Raw genomic sequence first — 25,205 nt, 5'->3', positions numbered from 1 at the left:
AGATTCTGAACTTTAAGTTGGCACGGCAATTGCAAAGTGGTGGGACTTCTGGTACATGATTTGTTGGTACGTTCATGAAATACCATGCTTTTAGCTGCTTGTCATAATATGACAAGCAGCTAAAAGCATGGTATTTTATGAACCTCGGGGCTCAGGAATAAACTATATAGATATTATCTATATAGTTTATTCCTGAGCCCCGAGGTGTCGGACTGAAAAGTAAAGGTGCTTGTTTATTCCTGTTAATTACAATATATATGACTCCACTTTGTCCATTCATTTATTGGGACTTATTGGGTTTTAATGTGAGGAAACCAAAAAATCCAACTGAACCACCAGTGAAGAAGAACCAAACAGTTAAGATCTCCCAACAAGGCACAAAAAAGTAAGCTCTATTTATTGTCTAAAATAAGCCAAAGTAGACGTGAGAAATTCTGTGGCTATAACGATGACGTACCTCTGCCATTGTTGTCAAGCAAATGTCAACTCTCTTCACTTCTCTTGATCCGTCTCTCTTTTCTCTTATCTCCTCTTGACCACTTCAAGCACCAGTGCTCCACATTAAAGCTGTGTGAATATGCAAACCACCAGCACACAGCCATCTCATTACACAGCGCCACTTTGTCACCCGGTGTTAACACAAAGAACTGCGATGGTTTTGTGTGTGTTTTTTATCCCGGTCTTTTCTCTTCTTTTTTTCTTTTTTTTGCTGCTGCTGCTGCCACTAGGGACAGCTTATGAATTAATGAGATGTCAGAGAAGATGTCACGTCTCTAGCCACTCAATCTCTAAAAGCAGCACACATACGCCTCCTCCTCCCACTGTTCCCCGTGGCTTAGGTTTAACACTGCACCATGAATATCATTTGTCTCCCAGGGTGGGATTCAGGGCTCCTCATCTGTAAAAAATGTTCACCTCTTGTGCTGTTCTGACATGTCGAAGTGAAAAAGGAAAACGCACTTGTCAAAATCATAATTAATCAGCGCATTGTATTTTGGTTTTATAAAAAAGCCTGTTTATTCATTGGGTCGAATAGTTTTATCTGTCATTTCTCGGACCACACTGTACAGCGCATACATTTTTTGGATGATCCCATTGCTGGTTATTTGTAGCGTTTGTATCTCAAATCTCGAAAATCCTCCCTTTGTTATATGAGCACTCTAACAACTGAGCCACTGTCCCCTGCAGTAAACTAGATCACAGCTTGACAAAAAAACATGTCATTTTATGTGCAATGATTGATGTGTTGACATTGCATAGCTATTAATTGTTCTTATTTTGCTTGTAAAGATTTTGGTTAATGCTTTAAAATAAAGTGCCTTGTAAACTATTTATGATGCCGTAATAAGCACTAGTCAAGATTATAATGCATTTAAAAGCATTAATCATTTGGTTATAGAAAACAGGTTATTAAGCCGTTTATTATTGTGTTTGCAGTAAATATGTAAATGGTTTATTAACATAGATTCGGTGTATTAAGATAAGATATTCCTTTATTGTCCACACATGGGGAGACAATAATATCTTATAACAGTTATAAGATATTATAAAGCCATCACAAATGCAAAAATAAGTCTGATTAAGATGACTATCCTGCACTAATTTTAATCCATTTTTGTGTGATCATATCATCTTCCCTTACATCTGCTTTTGTCTGCCTTATCGTTATAATCTACTCCATGCACACCCATGGATCATCATTTTATATTTTGGACATTTTATATTGCTAAAGAAAAAGAAAAAAGAATAAAATATCATCACATCAAAGCTTCACACTCTCGGACAACGATGACAACCCTGACTATGGAGAGCTACAGTTTGAAATAGCAATCAGTGGATTTATTTCTTTATTTTCACAAACGTTTCACAAATTAAGAAAAGAAAGCAACGATGAAGTAAAGAGCAGTGACCGTGTACCGGGGATCGGTGAAAACGAGGACAGTCAAAATGACGCCGTTCGGCAGGAATCACGGGGTAAGAAGGCAAAACTTTTACAAAATGGTTAAAAACTTGGCCTGATGTTGTTGTTTCTCCTTTAACCTAAAACATATAATTAACGCGTCTTGAAAAAAACTGTCCTGGTTCTTATTTTTGCCGTTTCATACATTTGGAGGTGAAGCTCTTCCCCAGAACAATATGTGCCTCGCCAGCAGATCATTATATAATATGCAAATACAGTTTACCCAGAATGCTTAGTTCTGGACATATGATATTTTGCTGTCTTGTGACCTCAATAGAGATGAATTACTGTTGTTGTGTTGCTGTTTCTTGTGTGTAACATGGCTTTACATTTAACCAGTCTGCACTTTTTAAAACTGAACATTGTTTTGACTTCATAGTTGTTTTGAGTTGTTTTAATAAGATGTATTTTTATTTTGTTTGTTGTTCTTGATTTTCAGGCATGTTTGTACTTATTTTCTTTTTTCAAGTTTAAAGTTGAAAATGAAAAAAGTGGAAAAATGTCCATTAATCCATTCCATTACAGTAAATTAATGTCTTTTTAATCTGACTGCTGAAAAATACTTTGAAACTGAAGCGAGGAGAGCAGTTGTGATGTGATTCAGCCTCAGCTTGTGCAGTGTGCAGAGATCTACTGATGACTTTACTCAGGCTTTACTCTGTGATCTGAGCTGCTTTGCGCTGTCACCTGCCAAATGCAGAATTATGCAATGTGGATCTGTCACTTTGCTCATCCAAATCCCAAAATCATTAGTATTTAACTGATTTGTAACGGTGTTATGTCGGCTGTTGATTGCTCTTCAAATTGGAAAATATCAAAGTGTTGTCAGTCATTTATTTAGGCATTGATTCACTTTATAAAAAGGTTGGTTGATCATCACCAAATGTTGTGGTCTTTAAAGGTGCACTCGGAGGGTAGGCCATCTGTTTTTCTTCTCTGAGATTTTACAACATTGCCTAAATTGTTCCACAGTATAACATTACATATTCATATATTTGTATTTATTCATTTATTCAATTGCAGGTGTTTTTATTGCTCAAATATTGAACAAATCATCTCTCAATTAGATGATTTGAAAAAGAACGCTAACCTAAACACCTTGGACTGAACTTATTTTTCCAACCCTTTAGCAAATCTCTCATATGCAACATTTTGAGGATGTTTTTCCATTCAAAACTTAATCGCAATGGCAAGAGTCCTAATTTGTCATAATTTTTAAAGTCATGCATGGAGAAAAATGATCTAGACGAAGCAGTGGGCAGACCAGAACAGTCATGTAGAACACTTTTAATGTATATACCAGTTACATAATTCAGGTTCTTCAATCTAATAGAGATTCAACAGTTTGACTTATACTGTCATAAACCTGGTGGTCATATTATTTTGGCTCGTTACACATCTGCCTGCAGCATCCCGACAAGTCTTCTGCTTTATTCATTTTTCATTCATTTCACTACATTACAATTCAGGACAGAAAACCTCTCAAGGTCAAACATGACACTGCCTTTTTGAAACATTTCCTGTCCGTGTTTGACTTTATGAATTAAAATGACACATTGTTTGTCTGAATCAGGCACACAGAGAGACAGATGTGGCCTTCTCTTTTTTATACAGTGGCATCGCATGTAAATCCACCTCATTCAAATTCAGTGGCTTTCACATCTTCAAAGTAACTGCGCCAACAGGTGGCGACGACGGTGCAAATGCTGTTCTGTTAGTTTAGGCTGGACTCACTTGAACTAGGACACTCTGAAGAGGAGCATATGAGTAGGCACTTTTCCTCTGCCACAGCCGCTAATGCACGAACAGCAGCATCAGAAAGAAGAGCGCTCGAGAGGGAGAGAACCAGGAGTCAGCTAAAAGACCTCGGCGTGATCTTGAAGACGCACCTGACGACCTTGGCTGCGTCTGAAGATCTGGTGCTGAGATTCGGCCTTTTGTACTTCATATAGAAAACGTCCGTGGGCAAGTGACACTAAAAGTCTGAGAGAATAAAGTTGATTCATCTTTTCCTATGTCTTTTGTTATAGTTTGTTGTATGTTAGTTGTATGTTTGCGGAATTAAACGTCATGATGTTCTTTGCATTAATCAGTCCTGTGAAGCCATTGGGGCAACTCGTCATGAACACCCTAATTAACCTATACTGTGCTATATTTAGGCAACTGGAACCAGGGCGCTCAAGTAAAATGCACTCCACACTGAAATGTCATCAAATAAGCAAAGTTTTTACATTATTACTCATTAGAGTGTTATGAGTGAGTAAAATGCATGTTACTTATTAAACTGTGTAACTGTTGTACAAAATAATGTTGTGATTACAGTAAAATCTTAATTCACCTTTTTTAAGCAGTAAACTGTAGGAAATTGGGAATAGACAGAGGGAACAAAGGACCAATTTCCTATTAATTTGCATTAGAAGGGGCCCATGTGAGGATACTTGCCTCGGGCCCCCGAATTTCTGTTGATGGGTCTGGTGAAATGATGTGTCAAATGTTCTGACAGCTCTTGAATAAAATGATAGATAACCAATAATCATGACGTTAGGTATCACAATTTTATTACAAAAATTAAATCTTCATCTCTCAGTTTTGCCATGCTTGTAGCATATAACAATACAGTAGAAAACCCAGACCCAGAGATAGTAAAGCAGATTTCAACAATGCTTCCACAGCACTCTCTCTTTCATGCTGTTACTATACACACACTGTAACATTCCTTATACAGCGTAGTACACCTGCCCAAAACACATGTCCGAAAACAAACCAAAACACATTTACCAGAAGAACCAGAGGAAACTCAACCCGGCTCCAAAAAAACTCAACAACTAACTGGAAAAACATTGAATCATCGCAACGGAAAAACATAATGTGCTGAACGCTTGAACCAGCCCAAGGCACCCAGGCTTTTGTAGCAATGTTGGCAAAGTTAACGACATTCTTACAACAGAGACACTTGAAGAAGAAAAGCGACAATTACAAATCGACCATAGTCTGACTTTGCAGTGTCCTTCAGCGAGCAGCTCCTCTCTCTCCCCCTCAGCAGTCACAGTGCAAGATCCGGATGGGGCGGGACGGGTAAAAGTCAGGAGGAGGCAACAGTGCGAAGGGAAAAGCTTGGAAATCGGATCTAAGTTTGGATTTGGAGGTGGCAGTAAAAGAAAGTGTCAAAGCCGTCACAAGGTATAACGGTACAGACTATGGCTTACTTGTTTGGTAAATACAGTAAATCAATGAATAAGAAATATGACGTGGGATGGAAAACATTTTATAAAAGCAATATCTTAATTTTTATGTTAAAATGACAAAAGAAAATATGGTTAAATGTGGAATGGTTGAATGTCCGCACCTGCTTAGTCCATGGAAATACGATTGCTATGCTTCGAATGTTCCACTGTATAGCATTAAACTAGTCTAGCTCCAAGTTACAGGTCAGGTCTGTGGAGAGATGTCCCAATTCACATGAATAATGCATGTCTTATCATGTTTTATCTGAGCTGTAATTAAATAAATGCAAGACTGATAAATGTAATGCCATACAGTGAAACTTTCCATAGGTTAGATACTGTGCCTTTAAATATATTAAAGGAGACATATTATGTTTTTTAGGTATTTAGCATTGAAGTATAACAAGTAAAAAATAAATAAATGTATTTTTTTAAAGTGGCTACGTAACATTTTAGAACTCTACATGTATCGCTCAGAGTCTTTCATTTAAAAAATAATCCCAACTAAGTACAGAGATGTGGGCGGGGATAGGGGGCATGTGAAAACAACTACATTTTCGGAGCACCTGAGCCTCAGCTGCAGTTGATTTTGCATACTATGTCCCCTTTGAGTTGAAAAGGAGCTTCTAGATTTTGTCAAAAGCAATATGATAAGAGATTGAATGTGACTTAAGTGCATTGTTACATCTGTTTATATATGAGAGGGCGGGGTCTATTTGAGAGGGATAAGGGGGGCGGGGGCACAGGGCATCCCAGAACATCAGACATCACCTCGCAGCTCCAAAAACACTGACAGAAATGTGACGGACAGAGTAATCTCCGCTCCTCGGGCAGAGCGGCGGCAGCGGCGCTTATGTAATCCCTTATTGTGAATCGTCCAAATGTAAGGCGTGGATTGCCAACTGCCAGTCCAAGACAAAATAAGCGGAAATGAAAAAAGCAGAGGTGTGCTTTTCGACATCCATGAAGAAAAAAGTTGGAGAAAATCCCACAATGATTTCTTTTTTTTTAAATATCTTCAAGGTGTTGCACGTAAATACCTAAGAAATCCCAGAATGAAGCTTCACTCAAAGTCATAATTGTCTCTAACAAAATGAAGAAAAAACGACAAAAGCTCAGAAAATACGGCAACAAGGCCCGTTCAGTTCGGTCCAGTTCAGTTGTTCGAACGGCACGGCTCGAATGTCCATTTGGTCGCTCCGCCGAAGATCTCGATGTTGCTCTCTGACCAGGAGAAGACGTTGCCTGCTGGTGCTTTGCTGTTGCACGTGGCCAGGTTGTAGATCTCCGCTACTTTCAGCTTCCTGTTCCAGATGTTTAGGTTCGCCAATTCTCCCACGTAGGCTTGTGTCGCATCGAATCCACCTCCCAATGTGTCCTGGAGAAGATGAGAGCCATGTTAACTTTGTGGGTGATAGTTCCAACTACAGTGACATTGACTTCTGTTTAGACTGGAGAGAGCTGATTATTTCCATTGAATAAGTTTCAATTTGCTTGGAAAGTGTATCATGCTGTTAAGTTTTTGTTTCCACTAAGTCAAGTTGATTGAGGGAAAACAATGCTGTCATTTGTTAACTCTCTTATTTGTGTCATCCCTTTCAATTCTTCTTCAATTTTCAACAAAAGCCTAACAACATAGTCCTCGTCTATTTGTGGACCTAATGTGGCGTGTTATGACCATCTGTTCAGTATTACATAATAAACTGTGATGAACCGACTGAACCATGTAGACAATCACCGCCACTTCAATGTTTAAATATTTAGCTTTTTTTTACGGTTTTATTCCAACTGTAGATCTAACAGAAGAGATAAAAGCATACATTCAGCTGAAATATCTTTGAGAATTAAATGCTGCTTCTAGTAAAGGTGCTGTATCTGATTTTTACTGTCTTAAAAACATGAAAAATAGGACTAAAAAGGTCCAAACCATACACTTATACATTCCGTAACACACTGGTTATAGAAAGTGCTGCTGTTTGTTTCCCACTGCTCCTCTTACACAGCCGCAGCAGTCGTGTCCTGTGCCGTCCGCTCACCTGCTCTTGCCCCAGGACAAGCACTCCCTCTGGTTTGATGGGATGGTACGGAGCCAGGTTTTCTCCACTGCCCCTCATCACCCCGTCCTGGAAGGCCTCCCACACGCCGTCCCGAGTGGTCCACGTGATGCAAAGGTGATGCCATTTGCCGTCGTTGATTAGGAATGGCAGCTTGGCGACCTGCAGCGAGAAGAAATCCTCTTTAATGTTCACAAACTTATGTAATTACTAGCAGTGTTCTCTTTCTTTACAGGTTTTGTCTCTTCCTGCTGAATCATTGACGATATCGCATTTCTATTCCATTCTATCACCTCACATTTATCACCCACCTCTATTTTTATGGGGCTTCCTGCACTGCCACACAATTACACCGACGACACCGACGACACTCATAATGTTGAATGCAACCCTGGCTAATAATGGTAAAGCCATTTTGGATTTAGATTTGCATTCCATTAGTCGTGAATTATTCAATATATATATACGGGAGACATAATAACTCTATCTAATTCTGCTTTACAAGTGAATGTAATCCCAACCGTAAGGGGCTGTATGGAATAGACCCTTCATAAAGTCCATTAATCCCAGTGAGACATGTGGTAACATACACTGACTATAGCCTTTACTTCATGTTTCATATGTAGCTTGTTGCTTGGCTGAAATTTAAACAAAAATCCACATAGTAACAGTTCGAATCCCAGCTCTGACAGTTTACTGCATGTGCTCTTATCTTATCCTCATTTTACACTCAGCTGTCCTGTCTAATAAAGCCTGCGGGCCAAAACATCCTAAGAAAAAAAAAGAAACATGTTTCTTCAGAATCCTACCTTGTCATTAATGAGGATCTCCATCGGGTTGTTGCCCCACTCGATCAGAACCAGCTCATTGGACTGTCCTGGGACGGCGTAAGAGAAGGGTGTTCCTACTCCTGGAGAGGCGTTGGACTTGATCCACAGACACACGCTGAAGGAGTACATCTCAGGCAGGCTCCTCTTGGCTTTGGCATACATGTAGTTGGTCCTCAATGGGAACGTCAACTGGAACTTTTCACTTGGTCTGTCGTCTTTACCTGCACACGTGAACGAGGGTCAGTTTATAAAGCATTACTTTTGAGATTATCGCTATGTTTAGCTCTCCATGCATGCACTTAATCAAAAGGTCAATAATTCTCAACTTAAAGCAGAAACTCTACAACTAAATTGCCATAACATAACAGCAAATCAGATTTGAGCCTCATTAGTTTCTGAAACTTTTGACATAAAGGCCTCACTAAAAGGCAAAAGGGTCTCATAAGCTCTAGATGCTGCAAATCTATTTGACCTTCAGTTTAAAGCACATTCTGCGTTATTGGGTTGGTGTTTTCAGTGTCTTGTAGGTGTAGGCAGCTCTACCTCATCTTTTATGGTTTACTCAAGTCTTGTGCACGAGCCTAGTGCACTTTTTTATGCCTTTGTAGTCAAACGCTCCAAACACACTCAAAGTAAACTTGTTTTTAGAAAATAATTAGTTAATAAATCACAAAATGGGTGACGCCACACAGGTTCTGAGATATGCAAAATAATGCAGCTTCACTCTGCTCCTCCTGAAACCCGCGCGCATCTGGGGCTGCGGCATTTTCCGCTGTGCCATGAGTGATACGCTCATAATGACTGATGTAACATTGTCCTTCGGGGTAAAAGCACAGGCTAAAGCGGCAGGTTGTGTGTAATCCAGGCGCGCACCTTGCTCCAGGTCCGTGATGCGGTGGTGCAGAGACGTGAGCGTGGACTCCACGCGGTTGCGCTGGTCCGTGTCGTTCCTGGAGCCTTTGCCCTCCTCCAGAGTGTTGACCCGGGACAGCACCTGCTTCTCCATGTCGTCAATCTTGTTCTGCAGAAGGTCTTTGAGGCTGTTCGCCTGCGCAGAGCCGTTGTTCCCTCGGCTGTAGTTCTGCGGCGGACAAACACAGGGTTAGTGCGGGACAGTCACTTCAGTGTCACCGCGACACGCTGCGTAAAACCACTATTAACTCTATTAAGAAAGACTTTTCCTTGCACAGGCAACACGCAGCCTGATTCTTGCCCTGAGGATACTTCTGTCATTATTTTACCCTTGCAGATACTAAACAACAGATTGCAATTGGGTGAAATAATAGATTTTATGTTTCTACGGAAAATAATGTGTTTCACTATAAGACAAGTGGGCCTAAATAAGAAAGGAAAAATACAACAAGCAAATGCAATATGTTTCCCTCTTTATGGGCTTTTTTCCTTTCACATTAAGGTTTTTTGCATTGCCCACTATTAAAGCATGGCGTATAACCACATAACTGATGAATCCCCACAGATCTGAGCGGAGACACGTGGGTCCACACGGCACTGCGGCGCTCCTACCTCCAGATTCTCCAGCCGCTGCTTTAGGGTCTGGAGGGTTTGTCCCAGTTGGGTCAGAGTCTCCGTGGTGCCCCGGGACACGTCTCCCATGGTGTTCTTGCCCCCCGGCCGCCGGCCCGCGCCCTCCGCCGCCGGCCCGCTCTGACTCTCGCAGCGGCTCAGTTTGGACGTTAGTTCCCTGATTGTCTCCTTTTGGTTCATGATCGTCTCCTTCTGCTGCAGCACGGTCTCGCGGAGCTGCATCACGGTGGTCTTCAGGTCCTCCGCGGGTCCGCTGTTCTGCATCGACGCCGAGCACAAGTCCATGTCTTTGGGCACCGATTGGCAAATGAACTGCGTCTGTCCGAAGTCTTGTTTGGTGCTCTGTGCCAGGAACAACCAGGAGGAAAGTACAAAAAGTTTCCGCGATAACCCGTCCATGGCGTTGGTTTGGTCTGGACTTGCCCCGCGTGTGAAAGAGAAAGTGCGGCTGTGTCCACTGAACTGAGTGCCCCGTCTCTGCGCGCGTGTTATATAGAGGCTTTGGGAAGCGCGCATCAGGAGGAGGGGGGGGGGGCAAAACCCACACGCACCAGCTCTTTTAAGGTCGTCCAACACTCACATACAGTTAGAAATATGTCAGAAATGTGCCGTGACTCGTGCGTCGTGCTGACAAGAAACCGTTACCATTTCTCATTTCGCGGGACTTGACTTCGCACATTTGAACAATGACCACAGATAGCAACATGCCAAATAATCATTCAACATGATTGGTTGCATATTGGAAGAACTCAGTGTGCGTGGTTTAAGGGCACAATTTGTGAATAAGACGTCATTTGTTCCATCAATGTTTTTTTTCTGTGGGAATAACACATCAACCGCATCTTCTGTCTCTTCTAACGGCGGCATCACCACGTGCCAGTCTAATGTACATTACTGTAGTAGGGAAAACGTAGCCTACACTTACGATTCCACCTTAAACGAAGCCTTTTCTCGTCTTTCCCGAGCGCAGTGGGGTCTCCACCACCACTACCCACTCTCTCTTTCTCTCACGCGTAAAGGCGCGCTGCCCGTGGCTTTCACACTGCGCCTCTCTTCTCGCGCCTTTCCACGAGACACACACAGCACCACATCCCTCCATTTACCACAGCCAGAAAGAGTCCATGCTTTTGTTTTTTGGCTCTAGTGATCTTTGTGTCCGTGCTGAAAGACATACTTCAACTTCAACACAAGTGGTTACAATGTACAGTAATAGGGATGCTACACTTCAACAGCCAGGGGGCGCTGTGCTGTGCAACCCTGACCAAATCAGCGCGTTATGTAATGTCCCCACCGCTCGTGCATTAATAAACAAAAAGAAAAAAGGATGGTCCAAGATGCCGTGGATCAGATCGGGATAACAACCACCCAAGGATATAAATAGATACAGCAGCGCTTTCACAAACTGACCTAAACGGGACACATCTGCGCTGGATGGAGACGCGCATCTGAGGCTGAGGAGCGAGCGGACACTTGGCTTTGAGCCCGCTGCACCGAGGGCCCACTGCCGGACACTTTGAAGTCAGCTTCAGACAGAAATGCAGGCTTCAGACCCAAACTGTAGCACCGAGGCGAATACATAGAGTACACTTAAAGATAAACGTAAGAATTACCTTTACTTGATCTTGTTGTTGCGCAATTCATTCATGTGCAGTTACTGTCGAGCTCACATGCAATAATGTCACATTCATGTGCATATAACTGATGAAAATAGAGTGTTTATTTTACCATTATTATTATTAGTAGTATTATTATCTTGTCTTACGCTAACTGTTTTTATTTTATTTTTTATTTATTTCCCCCCTCCATTCCTTATTAGGAAATGAAAGGTCTTGTCTATAGGAGTTTTTGTTTATAAGAGTTTTTGTTTATAAGAGTTCTTCTATAAAGAGTGTTTTTTAAACTTCCTATAAGTATCTGTCCTTTTCCTCTGTATCTACCTGCGTTGCAACAATGAAATTTCCCCATGTGTGGACAATAAAGGATTATCTTATCAAATCACACAATGCTATATTTGTTTTAAGATGACTGAATATCTTAGTCATTAGGGTCTATCAAAAGGCTAAATTTAACCTTTTATTTTAAATTCTTTGTGACAAAATTCGTCTTAGTGTAACACTAAAATGTACTAACTTACAAAAGGTCCCGCAGCTTTAATGTATAAATATTTTTTGTTTGTTTGTGTTTTATTAGAAGGTTATAGGTCCATCAAAATGATTTATTTTTGCTTAAATTATTTTGAAGCAAGGGAAAATGCAGGACACTTGATCGTAAGGGTTAAGTTTGACACTTGACTTATCTTATTTGTCAAGTAGATGCTCTTTCAAGTGCAGACATTTTATGCACACTTGAGTCGAGCAGCACAGTGTTTGTATTACAGACACAAATCATAACTTGCAGTGACCGTGAAAAAGGTGCTTCTATTAATACAATAGTCCTCACTGCAATAATTAATATAAAACCTGTTTCATTCAGTAAATTTGTTTGTTTGTCTTTATGGGTCATTGGAGGGCTACAATCTATCTATCTGCACAAGAACGTTATGAATCCCAGGACGAACTGCTGAAATCTCTACCACTTATACAGCAACAGCTTATTCTTACTCAATTTTACAGGGACATTCTTTATTAATCACTTTTCAATAATTTATTCATCATTGATATAATTTTTTTTTCTTGACTTTGTGTGGGATGTGTTGCATGTTTAGATCATGTTTTCATTTAATCCTTGGGCAGGACACTTCCTCCATGTTACTTCTCTAATCAAGTGGTTGATTGTGATATCCAGCTTAAAAGAAAAAAGAATATGCCAAATGAAAGGTGACTGGTTCTCCTTTTGCAGCTCTAATTGATTATTCCAGAGGATTTTTTGGCCCGTTGACACAATTGGATGAAACAGCAGCGGGAAATGAGAGAGAAGAGCAGAGAGGACATAACAAATTGTCAGTGTCGATAATCAATCTCATGATGATTTCTAATTTTGGTTTCATTCAGTAACCAATATATTAATGTTGAGTTTACAAGTAGCAGTTTGTGAAGACAAGTTTAAAAATCAGTTGAAAATGTCAGAAAGTAGAGCAGAGTTCTAAAACATATTGATGCCATGACACTATGGGGAGACTTACAATCCCATCCAAAAGTTTGACACAATTTTCTAACCATAAAATACACAGGAAACCATTTTTGTCTCAAAAGATCATTTCTGTGACATAGAGGAGTTTTGGCCTAGTGTAAAACATGGTTGCTAGGAAACAGTTTTCAAATTCCCTACATTACAGAAGTTACAGGACCTTTTTTGGTAGTAAAATCATAAACCTAAAAAATTGCATTCATTGATCTGATCTGATTGATTTATCATCTTTTTTTTAAACATTTTGATAATTGCATATATATATATATATATATATATATATATATATATATATATATATATATATATATATATATAATATTATCTTATATGATCCATTCTCTAACACTCAAACAAACACATAGCGGTTCATGCAATTGCTACATTCGGTACAATTAACCACTTTCTTCCAGGTCCTATACCTGGACTCGTGCACGGTGCTAAAGCCCCCAGTGGCTACGATGAAATAAAAATTGACCGCGAAGTCTTGTTTAATTTGTTTAATTATTGATCTCCGTCTTGTAATCAGCGAAGGTGCGGGCCTGAAGGCAAGATAGAACTAATGCTTAATAGCCTCTTCTAATTGCAAGAGCCCTACAACGACAGGCGTGTAACAAATTTTACTCAAACTCAGCTCATGTGTCCAGTAGCGCTCATGGGCTGAACATGCATCAACAAGTCATTGTTAACACAACAGAAATGAGATAGTAAATGGGGTAAAACAAACGTTTTTTTAATGGCTTTCTCTTGAGATTAAGAATAGAATAAAATGAACTGCATTTAGCCACAATACTGTTTATGTCCTCAGCTTTTATGTACATCTAACGCATAAAATGTGCAGCAATAATGTTTAGTAATGTATGTAATCAATTAATTGGGCTAATTAAAGTTTGCTTTAGACTTTGAGGGCATCATTCTTGCCCTCTTCTAGGGGCAAAGCAAGTTTATTTGTAGAGCACAATTTGTACACAAGGCAATTCAAAGTGCTTCACACAACAGAAAAAATGCATAGAAATCACAAAGACATGACAGAAATCACAAAAAAAAGCCCCCAGTGAGTTTAAGATATTAAAGATAAGAATGTAAATAAAATAATTTCAGGCATATACACAGCTAAACAAAAGAGTTTTTAGCTTGGATTTGAACATTGTCAGAGAAGCCTGTCTCACATCTTCAGGAAGACTTCCAGATTTTAGCTGCATAAAACTGAAATGCAGATTCTCCATGTTTAGTCCTGACTCTGGCACCAGCAGGAGGCTCCAGCTGTACTACAGCTGTTTTTACAGCTACAGATGTTATTGATTGATTTGATGTGGCTGTTAAAGTTCAAATCTGAGTCCATTATTACCCCCAGATTTTTAACTTGGTTTGTAGGTTTTAGAGCGAGACACTTGTCTCGCTCTAGGTCAGGTGGCCGCTCACACTTTCTCTTTGTTTTTGTTGGCCAAAAACGATTATTTCAGTCTTGTCTGAGTTCAGCTGGAGAAAGTTGTTTTGCATCCACAAACTGATCTGTTGGATGCAGTGACAGAGTGAATCTACTGGTCCATAGTCACCTGCCGATAGTGAAACATAGATCTGAGTGTCGTCTGCATAATTGTGATAGGACACATTTTCACTGCGTATCAACTGACCTAACGGCAGCATGTAGAGGTTGAACAGAAGGGGTCCCAGGACTGACCCTTGGGGCACCCCACAGGTCAGGGTCATGTGGTCTGAGACACAGCTACCAATTTCAACAAAGTACTTCCTGTCTTCCAGATAGGACCTTAACCAGTTTAGGACAGTGCCAGTGATGCCCACCCAGTCCTCTAGTCTCTGTAAGAGGATCCCATGATCGACAGTGTCAAAAGCAGCACTCAGATCTAACAGAATTAAGACTGAGGCTTTGCCCGTGTCAGTGTTCAGGCGGATGTCATTTGTCACCTTGACAAGAGCAGTCTCAGTGCTGTGATGAGGTCTAAAACCTGACTGAAAAACATCGAATGAGTTGTTTATTAAGAGGAAATCTGTGAGCTGATGGTAAACAACCTTTTCAAGGACTTTGCCCCAAAATGGCAGATTAGAGATGGGCCGGTAATGACTCAGTACTGCGGCATCAAGACTGCTCTTCTTTAGGAGAGGCTTTATGACCGCAGTTTTCAAAGACATTGGGAATGTTCCAGATTGAAGCGACATGTTAACCTAAGTGAATAGTGCTAATAAACTGTTCAGCACAGACTTTAGAAATCTGGTGGGTAACACACCGAGGCAGCATGTAGATGAACTCAGACTGGTGATGATCTCATGGACAGTTTTGTCAGTTACAGGTGCAAAGTGAGTCCAGGTGGTTTTAGGGTTATTATTTTCTTTGTGGAATTCATAGCATGTTAATGCCCTGAACTTTGTCATTAAAGAATAATGCAAACTCATTACACTTGGATGTGGAAATTAGTTCTAACGGCAGCTGAGCTGGAGGGTTTGTTAATCTGTTACTGTGGCAACCAGGATACGCGAGTTGTTACTGCAGCTTCCAATTATTTCAGAAAAATATCTTTCCCTAGTTCTACATGGAATGAGAACTAGGGAATCTGTAAATCTCTTTTTTAACCTGGAGCTTTGACTTGTGCCCTTTCCGCGGCACTCCTTTTTCTGTGCCTTGACCGAATCATCACTTCTCCATGGCACTTTCTGTTTTAACCATTTTAGAATTCATAGGGACAATGGTGTCCAGAAAATTCAAAACATTAGATGTAACAGAGTTCAACATCAACCACATTAACGTTTGAAATAATATCTCCCTTTGTAATTAGAAGATCAAGAGTTTGCCCTCTGCTGTGGGTGGGGCCACCACATACTGAGTAAGACTGATGGTCTCAAGCTCTTTAGTATTTCAGCACGTTTGTTCCTGTCAGGGACAGTGACTTTGGGCCTTACACCCTGGACAGGGGGCCAGCTTGTATTAAGGTTAACAAAAACTAGTCGAAGTCTTGTTCTTCTAAATAAGTGTGTCACGCCCCAGTTTTCTGACTGGCTGCTCATGCTTGGACTTGACTTTTTTGAGGTGTTTTGACACCTAACTCACAGTTTGGTCCGGTGCTGACGATGTTCCCACAGTCAGCCGCTCTCCACACCCAAGAGGCTCAAATCCATAAGTATCCCAATCTCAGGCCCACTGAATAATGCAAGGCTATATAATAGAAGCCACTTTCTAATGGCAGAGATAGATACAAGCCATTTCACACACTGGCAACAAACCGCTCGCTTATTTATCTGCATCTGCAATAACACGAGAGAGAAGGAGAGGGAGAGAGAGAACGAGAGCGTGAGAGAGTAGAAATTGGGTGGATAAAACTGATGGATAGAAAGGAGAGTGAGAAGTGGAGAAGAGGGAAAGGGAAAGAGAAAAGAAAGAAAAGTGAGTTAGAGAGAGAAAATGGAGAGAACGAGAGAAGGAGGAAGGAAAGAAAAAAGAAAGAAGGACTAAGGGAGAGAGTGGAAAGAAGGTGAAGTAGAAAAAAATGAAAAAGAAATAACAAGGAGGGAGAGGAGAAGAAAGGAAGATAAGTGAGAAGTAAGGTAAGGTACACTTACAAGAGAAGGAGAGGAAGGGAGTGGGAAAGGAGAGGGAAAATAGGTATTGAGTGACAAGAATAGAGAGACGGGAGAGCGAGAAATCAAGAAATAGAAGAAGTTAGGGAGAGGGAGAGAGAGTGAAATGAATGAAAGAGAAAATAAGAGAGTGAGATGCGAGGTGACAAGGCGGAAAAATTAAAGGTAAAAGAAAAGAGAGGAAAGAGAAGTGAGGAAGTGAGAGAAGGTTAGAGAGAGAGCGAGAAAGTAGCAGTCAGAGTTAGAAAAAGAGATAGTTTTAGAGGGAGAAAGAGAGAAAGTAACAGATGGGGAGAGAAAGGTGAGAGGGAGCTGCTGTAGAACTGACAACCACAGCACAAACACCAGCAGCAGTGGTTTTGGCAGCGGTGAGGAAAAACGTGTTCGACACTGATCCTGCTTCTGTAGTGGCTCAGCAGACTGCACTACAGTAAAAGACTTGTTCCACTTTGTTTGTCTATTCATGCTCAAACACGTGGACTAGATCTGAAACCGCTTTCACGGGACCGAGCCTTGACGCATGATCACATACGTTTCAAACATGACAAAGTAACTAATGGATTGTGATTGTTGCATCACTACTTCTTCTTTTCAATGACATATGTTGGTGATTTTTCAGGAGAATGTTAAAGGTGCTATATAATTTGCCACCTGCTTGTCTCCTTGGAGATGCTATCACTTCTCTGTTGCACCTTAGAACTCTTTCTCTTCCATCCATTGTGACCAATTTAAGATGTTTAAAGTATGAAAATGTTCCATTGGCTGGTCTGAGTCTGAAATGTCTTAACTTTCTAGGCTTCGCCGGTGGTGCAGTGGTTGCACATGTGGGGTTGCTGCCGCCGTGGCGTTGTGGGTTTTTAGTGCAAACCTTGACATTTGCCAACTGTCTGTACCCCCTCTTTCCCCTTTCCATGCTACAAATAAAGCCATCGGGCCAAAAACTTTTGTTAAGCAAAAATTTTACAGTCTTTAGTTCTTGTTTTCTGACCATCCAGGCATATTGACCTTTCTTCAATGGCAAGTTTTATATGCCAATGATTGTCTGATCCAAATTATTTATACATATATTTAAGTATTTGTTTTATTTAGAGACAAATCTATTCATTGTTAAAAACCTTCTTTTGGGTTAGAAATACCTCATCGATGGTTTCTCATTTAGACCTAATTAATACTGATATAGTCACTTTTTAGACCACTTTTATCCCTAATTCATGCCAGATAAAATCCGGGTTTATATCTAGAGGTGCTTGGAAAGCCAAATATTATCTGGTACTTGTGATATTTTGTTAAGTTTGAGAACCACTGTTATAGTTGATCTCCTAACCAAAAAAGAAGATCGTAAACTTAGTTTGAAATGTAAAAACTATCATGATATCTGGAGTAACCCAGGCTTATCCTGAATGTTATGTCTTATGCACAGTTGACAGTTGATTCAAAATTGTATTGTTATAATCCAACATAGGCAGACCTGTGCATGTCCGCTGTACATTAAAGTTGGTCAGCCTAAACTTTGTCATCCTCTGCTTTGAAATGCATTTCACCTTATATTTGATCAATTGTTAAAAATGCCCTGGACTTGCTTTGAGCTTTACATTGGGGTTATTGCTGTCCCGTCACTCTGGAAGTCGTTCCCCTCATTAAAAACCAAAGTGACATAAACAAATACGTTTGGCATTACGGGCAGTGGCGGGTGCTAAGCTAACCTCATCATAATTCTCCCGGGCCGGCATATTAACACTTTAGCGGCGACAGAGCTGTTCATCAAGCGGCTTTTGTTGTTGGCCTCGTTGGAGTCAATCCAGGAACAACATTTCCCAGGATTCAGACAGTTTGTACAGGGATCAAGGCCAAAACAGAATGGTGCTTCCAATAGCACAGACTGGCAAATCCGGCAAATCTGGCACAGAGTATCTAAACAAGAAGAGTTAATAGGGCTTTAGTTGCTGTAAGGTTTCATAGTTACACATGATTATTATTTATAACATTCAAATAAACTGAATTACTGTAGTTTAATTGGACAAACCTCATGTGGTCGGCCTGACAACACAAAGAATTGGACAAATGGAAAGTGATGCCACCAATTAAAGGAGCCAAGGGAGCTCGTTGTCTGTGAATATTTGAGGAGTTTAGTCCAAACCACTGATTCTGACGTGGTGAAGACCCAATTAGGCCATGACCCAGATTGAGCAAAGTTCATTGAGGAAAAGAAGGTGTGAGATGAAAAACAGCAATACATAATAACTAAATATGATGGTTTTAGACAATTGGATATCTGGCATAACACAGTAAAATAAACTAATACTAAATAGTAGTAGTACATAAGAATACCAGACTTTACTTTCCGTCAAATGTTTTGGTTCTTCTTCAATGACGTACTATGCAGAGAAGAGGCTTGTAAAATCATATTGTATTTTCTGCTTCATAACAATTCTGTTTTGTCTTGGGGAGGAACCATAAACGGCTGTAGAGTCTGACCAGATAGTAAATACATCATAATAAATAAAAGAGGTTGGTACAGTTTACTTTACAGTCTGAAAATGGGGGGTCTGACAGGCAGAGCAGGGGGAGCAGGTGTATGTAGGACTCATTAAGAGCAGAGCAGAGCTCTCAACTGGACTGAGACATGAGCTAATAAAGAGGTCTCTGCCTCCTTCAGAGACCTCTTCTTTCAAAATGTTCTATTTGGAGGGGCTGAGCGTGAGCATGACGTACAGAGTGGGTCATGACAAACATGGAAAAGGTGATTTTTGATCCCGTCTCTGTGTAAAATGTCAAACCTTTTGCCATCATCTGCTGCACCACCAGTCATAAGGAGTCAGCAATTTGCCATTACTCATAAATTAGATTCAGTCAGAGTTTTGTATATTCTCTACACAGTAGTAAAAAAAAAAAAAAAAGATATATATATATATATATATATATATATACACACACACATATATATATATATATAAATATACATTTAATATATCTGGTTCTCTTTCAATTCACACCCTCAAAAAATCTCACCACCCTTCATGGTCCAGATAAAACCCTTTGTTTAATGTTTAATGTTCAAATTTGGACACCCCTGATCTAAAGCCTATCAATCTTAACTCTGGTCCTAAAGAAGCCTTTTGTGTAGGAGACTAGGGGTCCTTCCAGTTTACTGCAGTACAGTTGTCTCACACAGACCGGAGAACTGTCTGAATTTACTGCAGAAGTTCCAGCAGCTTTGTGTTTTCCGCCGCAGCATCTCAATACATCAGGGGCAAAGACTCTCTCAGGGTCATGCACTGCCTCTCTGTTTAAGAACTATCAAAGAAAATAACATTCAGTGTTTGAGCCTTTAGAGTCTTTACATCACCCTTTCACAAAGAAATGTTCAGCAAACCCAGCTGCAGCAAAAGCATTTTGAGGAAAGACTTATACATGTCCCTTCAGAATCAAACCAATTAATCATGGATATTTCATAACATTTTACACTCTGATTGGTCAATCTGATTGGTCAATTTACACTTATTGTAAATTGTAGCATTACTGCATCAAAAATCTCCATAAAATAAATGTTGTTTTAGACTTTCCCTGTTGCTTTAAGAAAATGGTTTGTTTTGCATAATGCAGCAGATGTCTCATGATCTAAGCAGCATCGGCATCATTATTCACAATCCTTCAGAGCACGGGGATCTATTATTCATAATGTTAGAGCGGGCCGTTCCCGCCTCACTGTTGCACCTCGCTCCCATTTATTTAAATTCACTGTAAACGAGAGCAGCGGGAAACTGAATAATACAGATGGACTGTTTATTGATAATTTGTCAGAGCTCTAGTTCAGCAATTTGCCACATAATTGACATCAGTGATTGTATTTATTGCACAAATATGGAGTTGGGTACGTCTCTTATCAGGCCAAACTTGATTCCACTTTATTGGCTTTTTTGCATGTTGGCATTTTAAGCCTAATTCAGCTATCGTTTCACAAGACAGTTAAAGACTACTCCTTGTGCCAGTCCAAAGCATTGATAAACTTAGCAAAAGGTAAAAGGTGAACGGTGATTCCACTCAGAACGTCTGTAAATACTTGGCTATTTAAATGTCGTGTTATGCTGCTTTTTCATCATAAATATTTGCATTATACCAATGTTGTAGCCTGTGTACAATGGATAAAATTAACCGCTAATAACTGAAAAATATCTTTTAAAATATTTTTTTGATTTGAAGGTGCCATCAAAATCTGCTTTCAGTTGAGGAATTGTAATGTATTTTCAGCACAGTATAGTTATTTTCCACATTATTTTAATTGTAATGATTGACATTTTTCACACTAGGAACTCATTATTTTCATCTCTGGGCATCAGCAATTCAGTGGTATAGTGCTTGTTTTTGAATCTGAAGGTTGTCAATTCAAAACCCGCTGTTGACATAAACTACGTTAGTAGAGCGGTTAAATCCACTGAATTCAATTGCAGCTCAGGTGAATACTGTTGTTGTGTCCTTGGGCAAGATACATAACCCTCCTTGCCCCGGTGTCGATGAACACTGGTGTGTGAATGTGTGGGTGCTTTGAAGGAAGAAAAGTGCCATATAAATGTAACCATGTACATTTTTTAAAAGATCTACAATAAGGCACAATGTTCAGATATACAAGGGTAAGTCCACACAAACTTATATCTATTATGGGCTCCCAGTGTAATGTCCCGGTGCTACTTGAACTTTCAGCAGCTTCAGAGCTCAGAAAAAGTCTACATTCCATTGTACCCCAGCTTGTTCAGATGATGAGTGTGAAACCAAGATTGAATCCTAGTAACGGTCTATAGTCCAGAGCTAACACAGCCTTCAGGTTCTGCTCAAGAACTGACAGACATTGAACACTTCAAATGATAAGGTCGGCCAGTGCTTATATCTCATTATGAGCTGTATTTCACGGTCAAATTACAACCCTCTTCTTCCAACATCACAAAAACCTTGCTGGTTATATCAGTTGGTAAACACCGATGTTCTACAGCGGTGGAGTTGTTTTTCAGTACGTTCAGTGTATGTGTCTTTGACCATGTTTGAACGTATTGATCCAGGGCTAAATAGAGACATGTATGACGCCTGACTGGACAGATTCCTGTTTAAGAGAGTATTGATTCTTGTCACGATGAGCTGCATGCAATTTCAAGAGGAGTAGAGATGATAAAGCACTGCAAATATTCTAAAAATAATTTCATATTTCTTTCATATCCAATGTACCAAACATTGACAACATTAAAGAATAGGTAGGCAATGTTTCTTGAAAGGTAAAGTTTGGTGGAAGTTTGGTTTCAGTGGAATTACAAAAACATTGTTACCACACATGATTCTCACGGAATTGATTATTTCTGTGTCAGCAGTAGAAAGCCAATCATGTTTCATTTGTTTTATTTCATTTGGATACAAGATTCATCTATCTCCATAATCTAAAGATGAACAAATATGTCAGTGTAAATCAATGGGAGTCTTTCAGCTTGATTTCCAGTTTTAGTGGTCCAGCCTCTCGGTCTCATAGACATGATAAGGTCTATGGATTTGCTAATGATGGCTGGTATTGAAAGTCCCCGTTGAACCCAGGACACAGGTCGTACACATTCACAGCACTCCATGCAGTGCTGTGAATGTGAACACAGCAGAGTTCAACACATTTAGGATTTACTATTAACCATTAGATGAGTCATTGTGTAAAAAGTACACTAACCCTAACCCTGTACTCTGTAACATGAACATTAAGGATATTTAAAACAACCCTGCTAAAAAATATCAGGAAAGAGTACCAAGTGTTAAAAGCACAACAATTTATATCTCTGTAGCATAAACTTTGCACATAGCAAAAGGTTCCTCCACTCTGTGCAGTGAGAGGATGAATAGTAAAGTGAATTACTGTTAAAAATACAGACTTTGTGACAATCCACACAATGTGCAAACTCTTAAGTTTCTTTTACATTTTAATAATAGTTAAGATTCATTTAATGCAGGGGTGTCAATCTCATTTGGGCCGCGGGCCGAATTTTGAAAACGTGAAACATAAAACTATTAAAAATATAAGAAATAAATAGCTTTATATAGCCTACGCTGTTTTGAAGTAATTACTGGATCGATAAAAAAAAAAATACAAAACATTTGTTCTCATAAACTGAAATGTATTTAGAAAAACAAGTGTAATTTCACCGATACTGTGCTTCAGTTTATGTGCATTACAACTTCAAAGTTGATCTACAGTTCTACGCAGAGATAAACATTTGACTTTATAACAAAATAAACTTCTCAAGATCTAAAAAACGTTTAAATGTACTAACTAACATTTAACCAACCCATGTCTGTGTAGTTATCTGTACACCTGAACTGACACACCACTAAACTTCTGCTCAAAAGTGCTTAAAGTGCACTTCTCCCTCGGCAGCTCACACAGCAGTGCAGCAGAGCCTGTGGGGGAGGGGCGGCCACCGGCGGCATTGTGGGACGCGTAGTTTTAGCGATAAAAACGGTTGTTTTTAAAAAATATATAAATTTGAAATGTTTGGTGGGCCAGATTAAAACGTCTGGCGGGCCCGATTTGGCCCGCGGGCCAGAGTTTGACACCTACGATTCAAAGGATGATTAAAATTGAATAGATTTGTTATCCAATCTTTGTGTCCTCAAGTTCCTTAATTCTTCCTGCATTCCTTTGCCCTCCATGCATGTTCAAGGTTGTTTCATGATCACAAAATATCCTTCACAAAATCCTTTCCTACCTTTCATTCCCTCTGCCTTTGAGTTCCAATCAGCCTCTTGGGAAAACAGGATTTTATGCTTTAGCTATGGGACTGGGGATATATCCAGTTCGTCATGCCACTTTTTTATTTGCAGAAAGGACAAAAGATGAGAGTAACCAGCCCCAATTTTCCCTACGTTTGCTTCTAGCTATGCTGGGTCCCCACCTCTATCACACCTCTGAGATTGGATTGATTTCCTGCCATGCTGGACACTAAAAACCTGGTCTCCAAGTGGCGCAGATTCACTCCCGGATGCTCCTACCTGTATGTTGTCGGTGACACATGCCAGATTGCCATAGATCCGTAACGCTGCTACCAAAAAGAGGCCAAGACGATGATTACAGCTCTGACAAAGGAACCAGGAGGGATATTGTCCTGGCCTTTCCATCTGCTCCAGCATTTTCATGTTTTCTAATGAGCTGCGGTTACTCATCCCTGTGAACCAAACATTGTCCCTTTAGTTCAAGGCAGACTGTGTTGTGCTTGATTAAAGTCATCAACGGCTTTGAGCAATTCTCTTTGTTGACTGTGGACAAACTGATAAACATGTTGACACGACTCAGCCCAGTAATAGCTGCTGCTGATGTATGCACAACAGTGAGATGAGAATTATGGGGCAGATGGGATAAATCTAGAAAATTAAAAACAAACTTCTGATTTGTTTGAGACATTAGTCTGGTGTTTGCAGGGGAAAGATACATGAAGAGAGGTTTAAAAGCTTGCTGAGTAACTTTTGTGGCGAAGTTGTCTAAACGTTATTTGTTTGCATGAAATGTTACACGGTATGGTATTAAATGATTACAGGTGTTTTTATGGCATGCATTCTTTCTGTGAGCGGTTTAAGCTATAGAGTTTTTGGCATTCCAGTGTCTTTAGAATTTAGTTTTAGTTGATTTTTTTGGTTTGGGAAGAAATATTATATTATTTTAAACTGATCAGGGTTGCTTTGTGTATTTGTCATACCACAATAGAAACCAGGCTGAACTCAAACCTAATTTCCATGCTTGTGAAAAACAAAGTACCACTAATAATCTATTTTTCTAGCAGGAAAACCACAAGTGAGTACAATTGTGGGTAATTATATTATTATTATTAGTGTTCCTGCAGCAGCTGTGGATGAGCTGAAATGGTGATGGTCTTCTTTTCAAGGTTGCACATTGTCTATCGTTTGTATAACTGCTATTAACATAACAATACACCCGCTTTATTGAGCCTTTGTAAGACCCACCCAGCATAAATGCACCGATGTGATAATGAAATAAAAATGGTTTGTACATGATTTGTAAATGTTTATTGGAGCAGCGAAGTAAATATCGGCCAAAACGTAGCCAATAGTGGCCTATGTTTATTAGAAAGGTCCAACTTGCCTGTACTGTTGCACAATGTTTACTGCCCCAGAGTGAACATTCTGTGTGGTGCTTGGATTCAATGTGGACCTAAATGACTCCCCCAGAATTTAAGAAACAAGACTCCCCCCTTGGGATTTTTCTGGCAGAATAAGATACAAATGTGTAGCTTTTTATCCATTTAAACAGAATTTTAACAGGTGTGAAAATGAATTCCTCCTTATAATAATGACCCTCCTAAATTCAGGGAGAAAAGCGATGATTGTTTATGAAGGTTGTGTTTTACTTAGTCTAGTGTCCTGTTGTCATATATGTTCTATGTCTGTCTTATGTGTATTTTTTCTGTGTATCTGTTCAAGACAAATTTCTTTCTGGACAAAAAATATATAATTTTGAATTATGAATCTTGAACCCAGAGGTTTGAAGTCAGACCTCCATAGAAGTGTAGTAGTTTAGAGAAACCACAGGCTGATTCCTGGCCTCGACCATTTACCGAATGTCTCTGCCCTCTCTGCCCACTTCACGCTACAACTGCCCTGTCAAATAAAGCCCTCGGGCCCTAAAATCTAAAAAATAAAACTAGTTTTCATTTAGCCATACGTGTGTGGCTACAGTTACGTCATGGTTTCCTTGTCATCAATAAGAGACTTAACTTCTTTAATTTAATTTGCGGTTTTGGCGTCATGACGTCAGACGCCATCCTCACAGCTCACGGTGCATTCTGGGTCCTTCCCAAGATGGCTGCGCCCTGGCTGCAGTGCTGAACAAGTGCCTCTCCGG

General features: G+C 39.9%; 1 protein-coding gene across 1 annotated transcript; it reads right to left on the bottom strand.

Moving 5' to 3' along the window:
- Positions 1 to 4,496: 4,496 nt before the first annotated feature.
- LOC140377272 (neuronal pentraxin-1-like) lies at positions 4,497 to 10,082 on the bottom strand. Its single transcript, XM_072462619.1, has 5 exons — positions 9,593 to 10,082; positions 8,942 to 9,149; positions 8,048 to 8,289; positions 7,221 to 7,400; positions 4,497 to 6,562 (listed from the first exon to the last, which is right to left on the bottom strand). Exons 1-5 carry the CDS (start codon positions 10,010 to 10,012, stop codon positions 6,341 to 6,343), a joined length of 1,272 nt encoding a protein of 423 aa, XP_072318720.1. The 5' UTR covers positions 10,013 to 10,082; the 3' UTR covers positions 4,497 to 6,340.
- Positions 10,083 to 25,205: the final 15,123 nt, after the last annotated feature.

This window comes from Eucyclogobius newberryi, unplaced genomic scaffold (assembly GCF_026437365.1).
Source record: "Eucyclogobius newberryi isolate DKJ021-1_F unplaced genomic scaffold, fEucNew1.0.hap1 SCAF_4, whole genome shotgun sequence".
In the NCBI taxonomy this organism is placed as follows: domain Eukaryota; kingdom Metazoa; phylum Chordata; class Actinopteri; order Gobiiformes; family Gobiidae; genus Eucyclogobius; species Eucyclogobius newberryi.
Note: the sequence above shows the minus strand (reverse complement) of the source record. Positions and strands in the feature narration are given on the sequence as shown.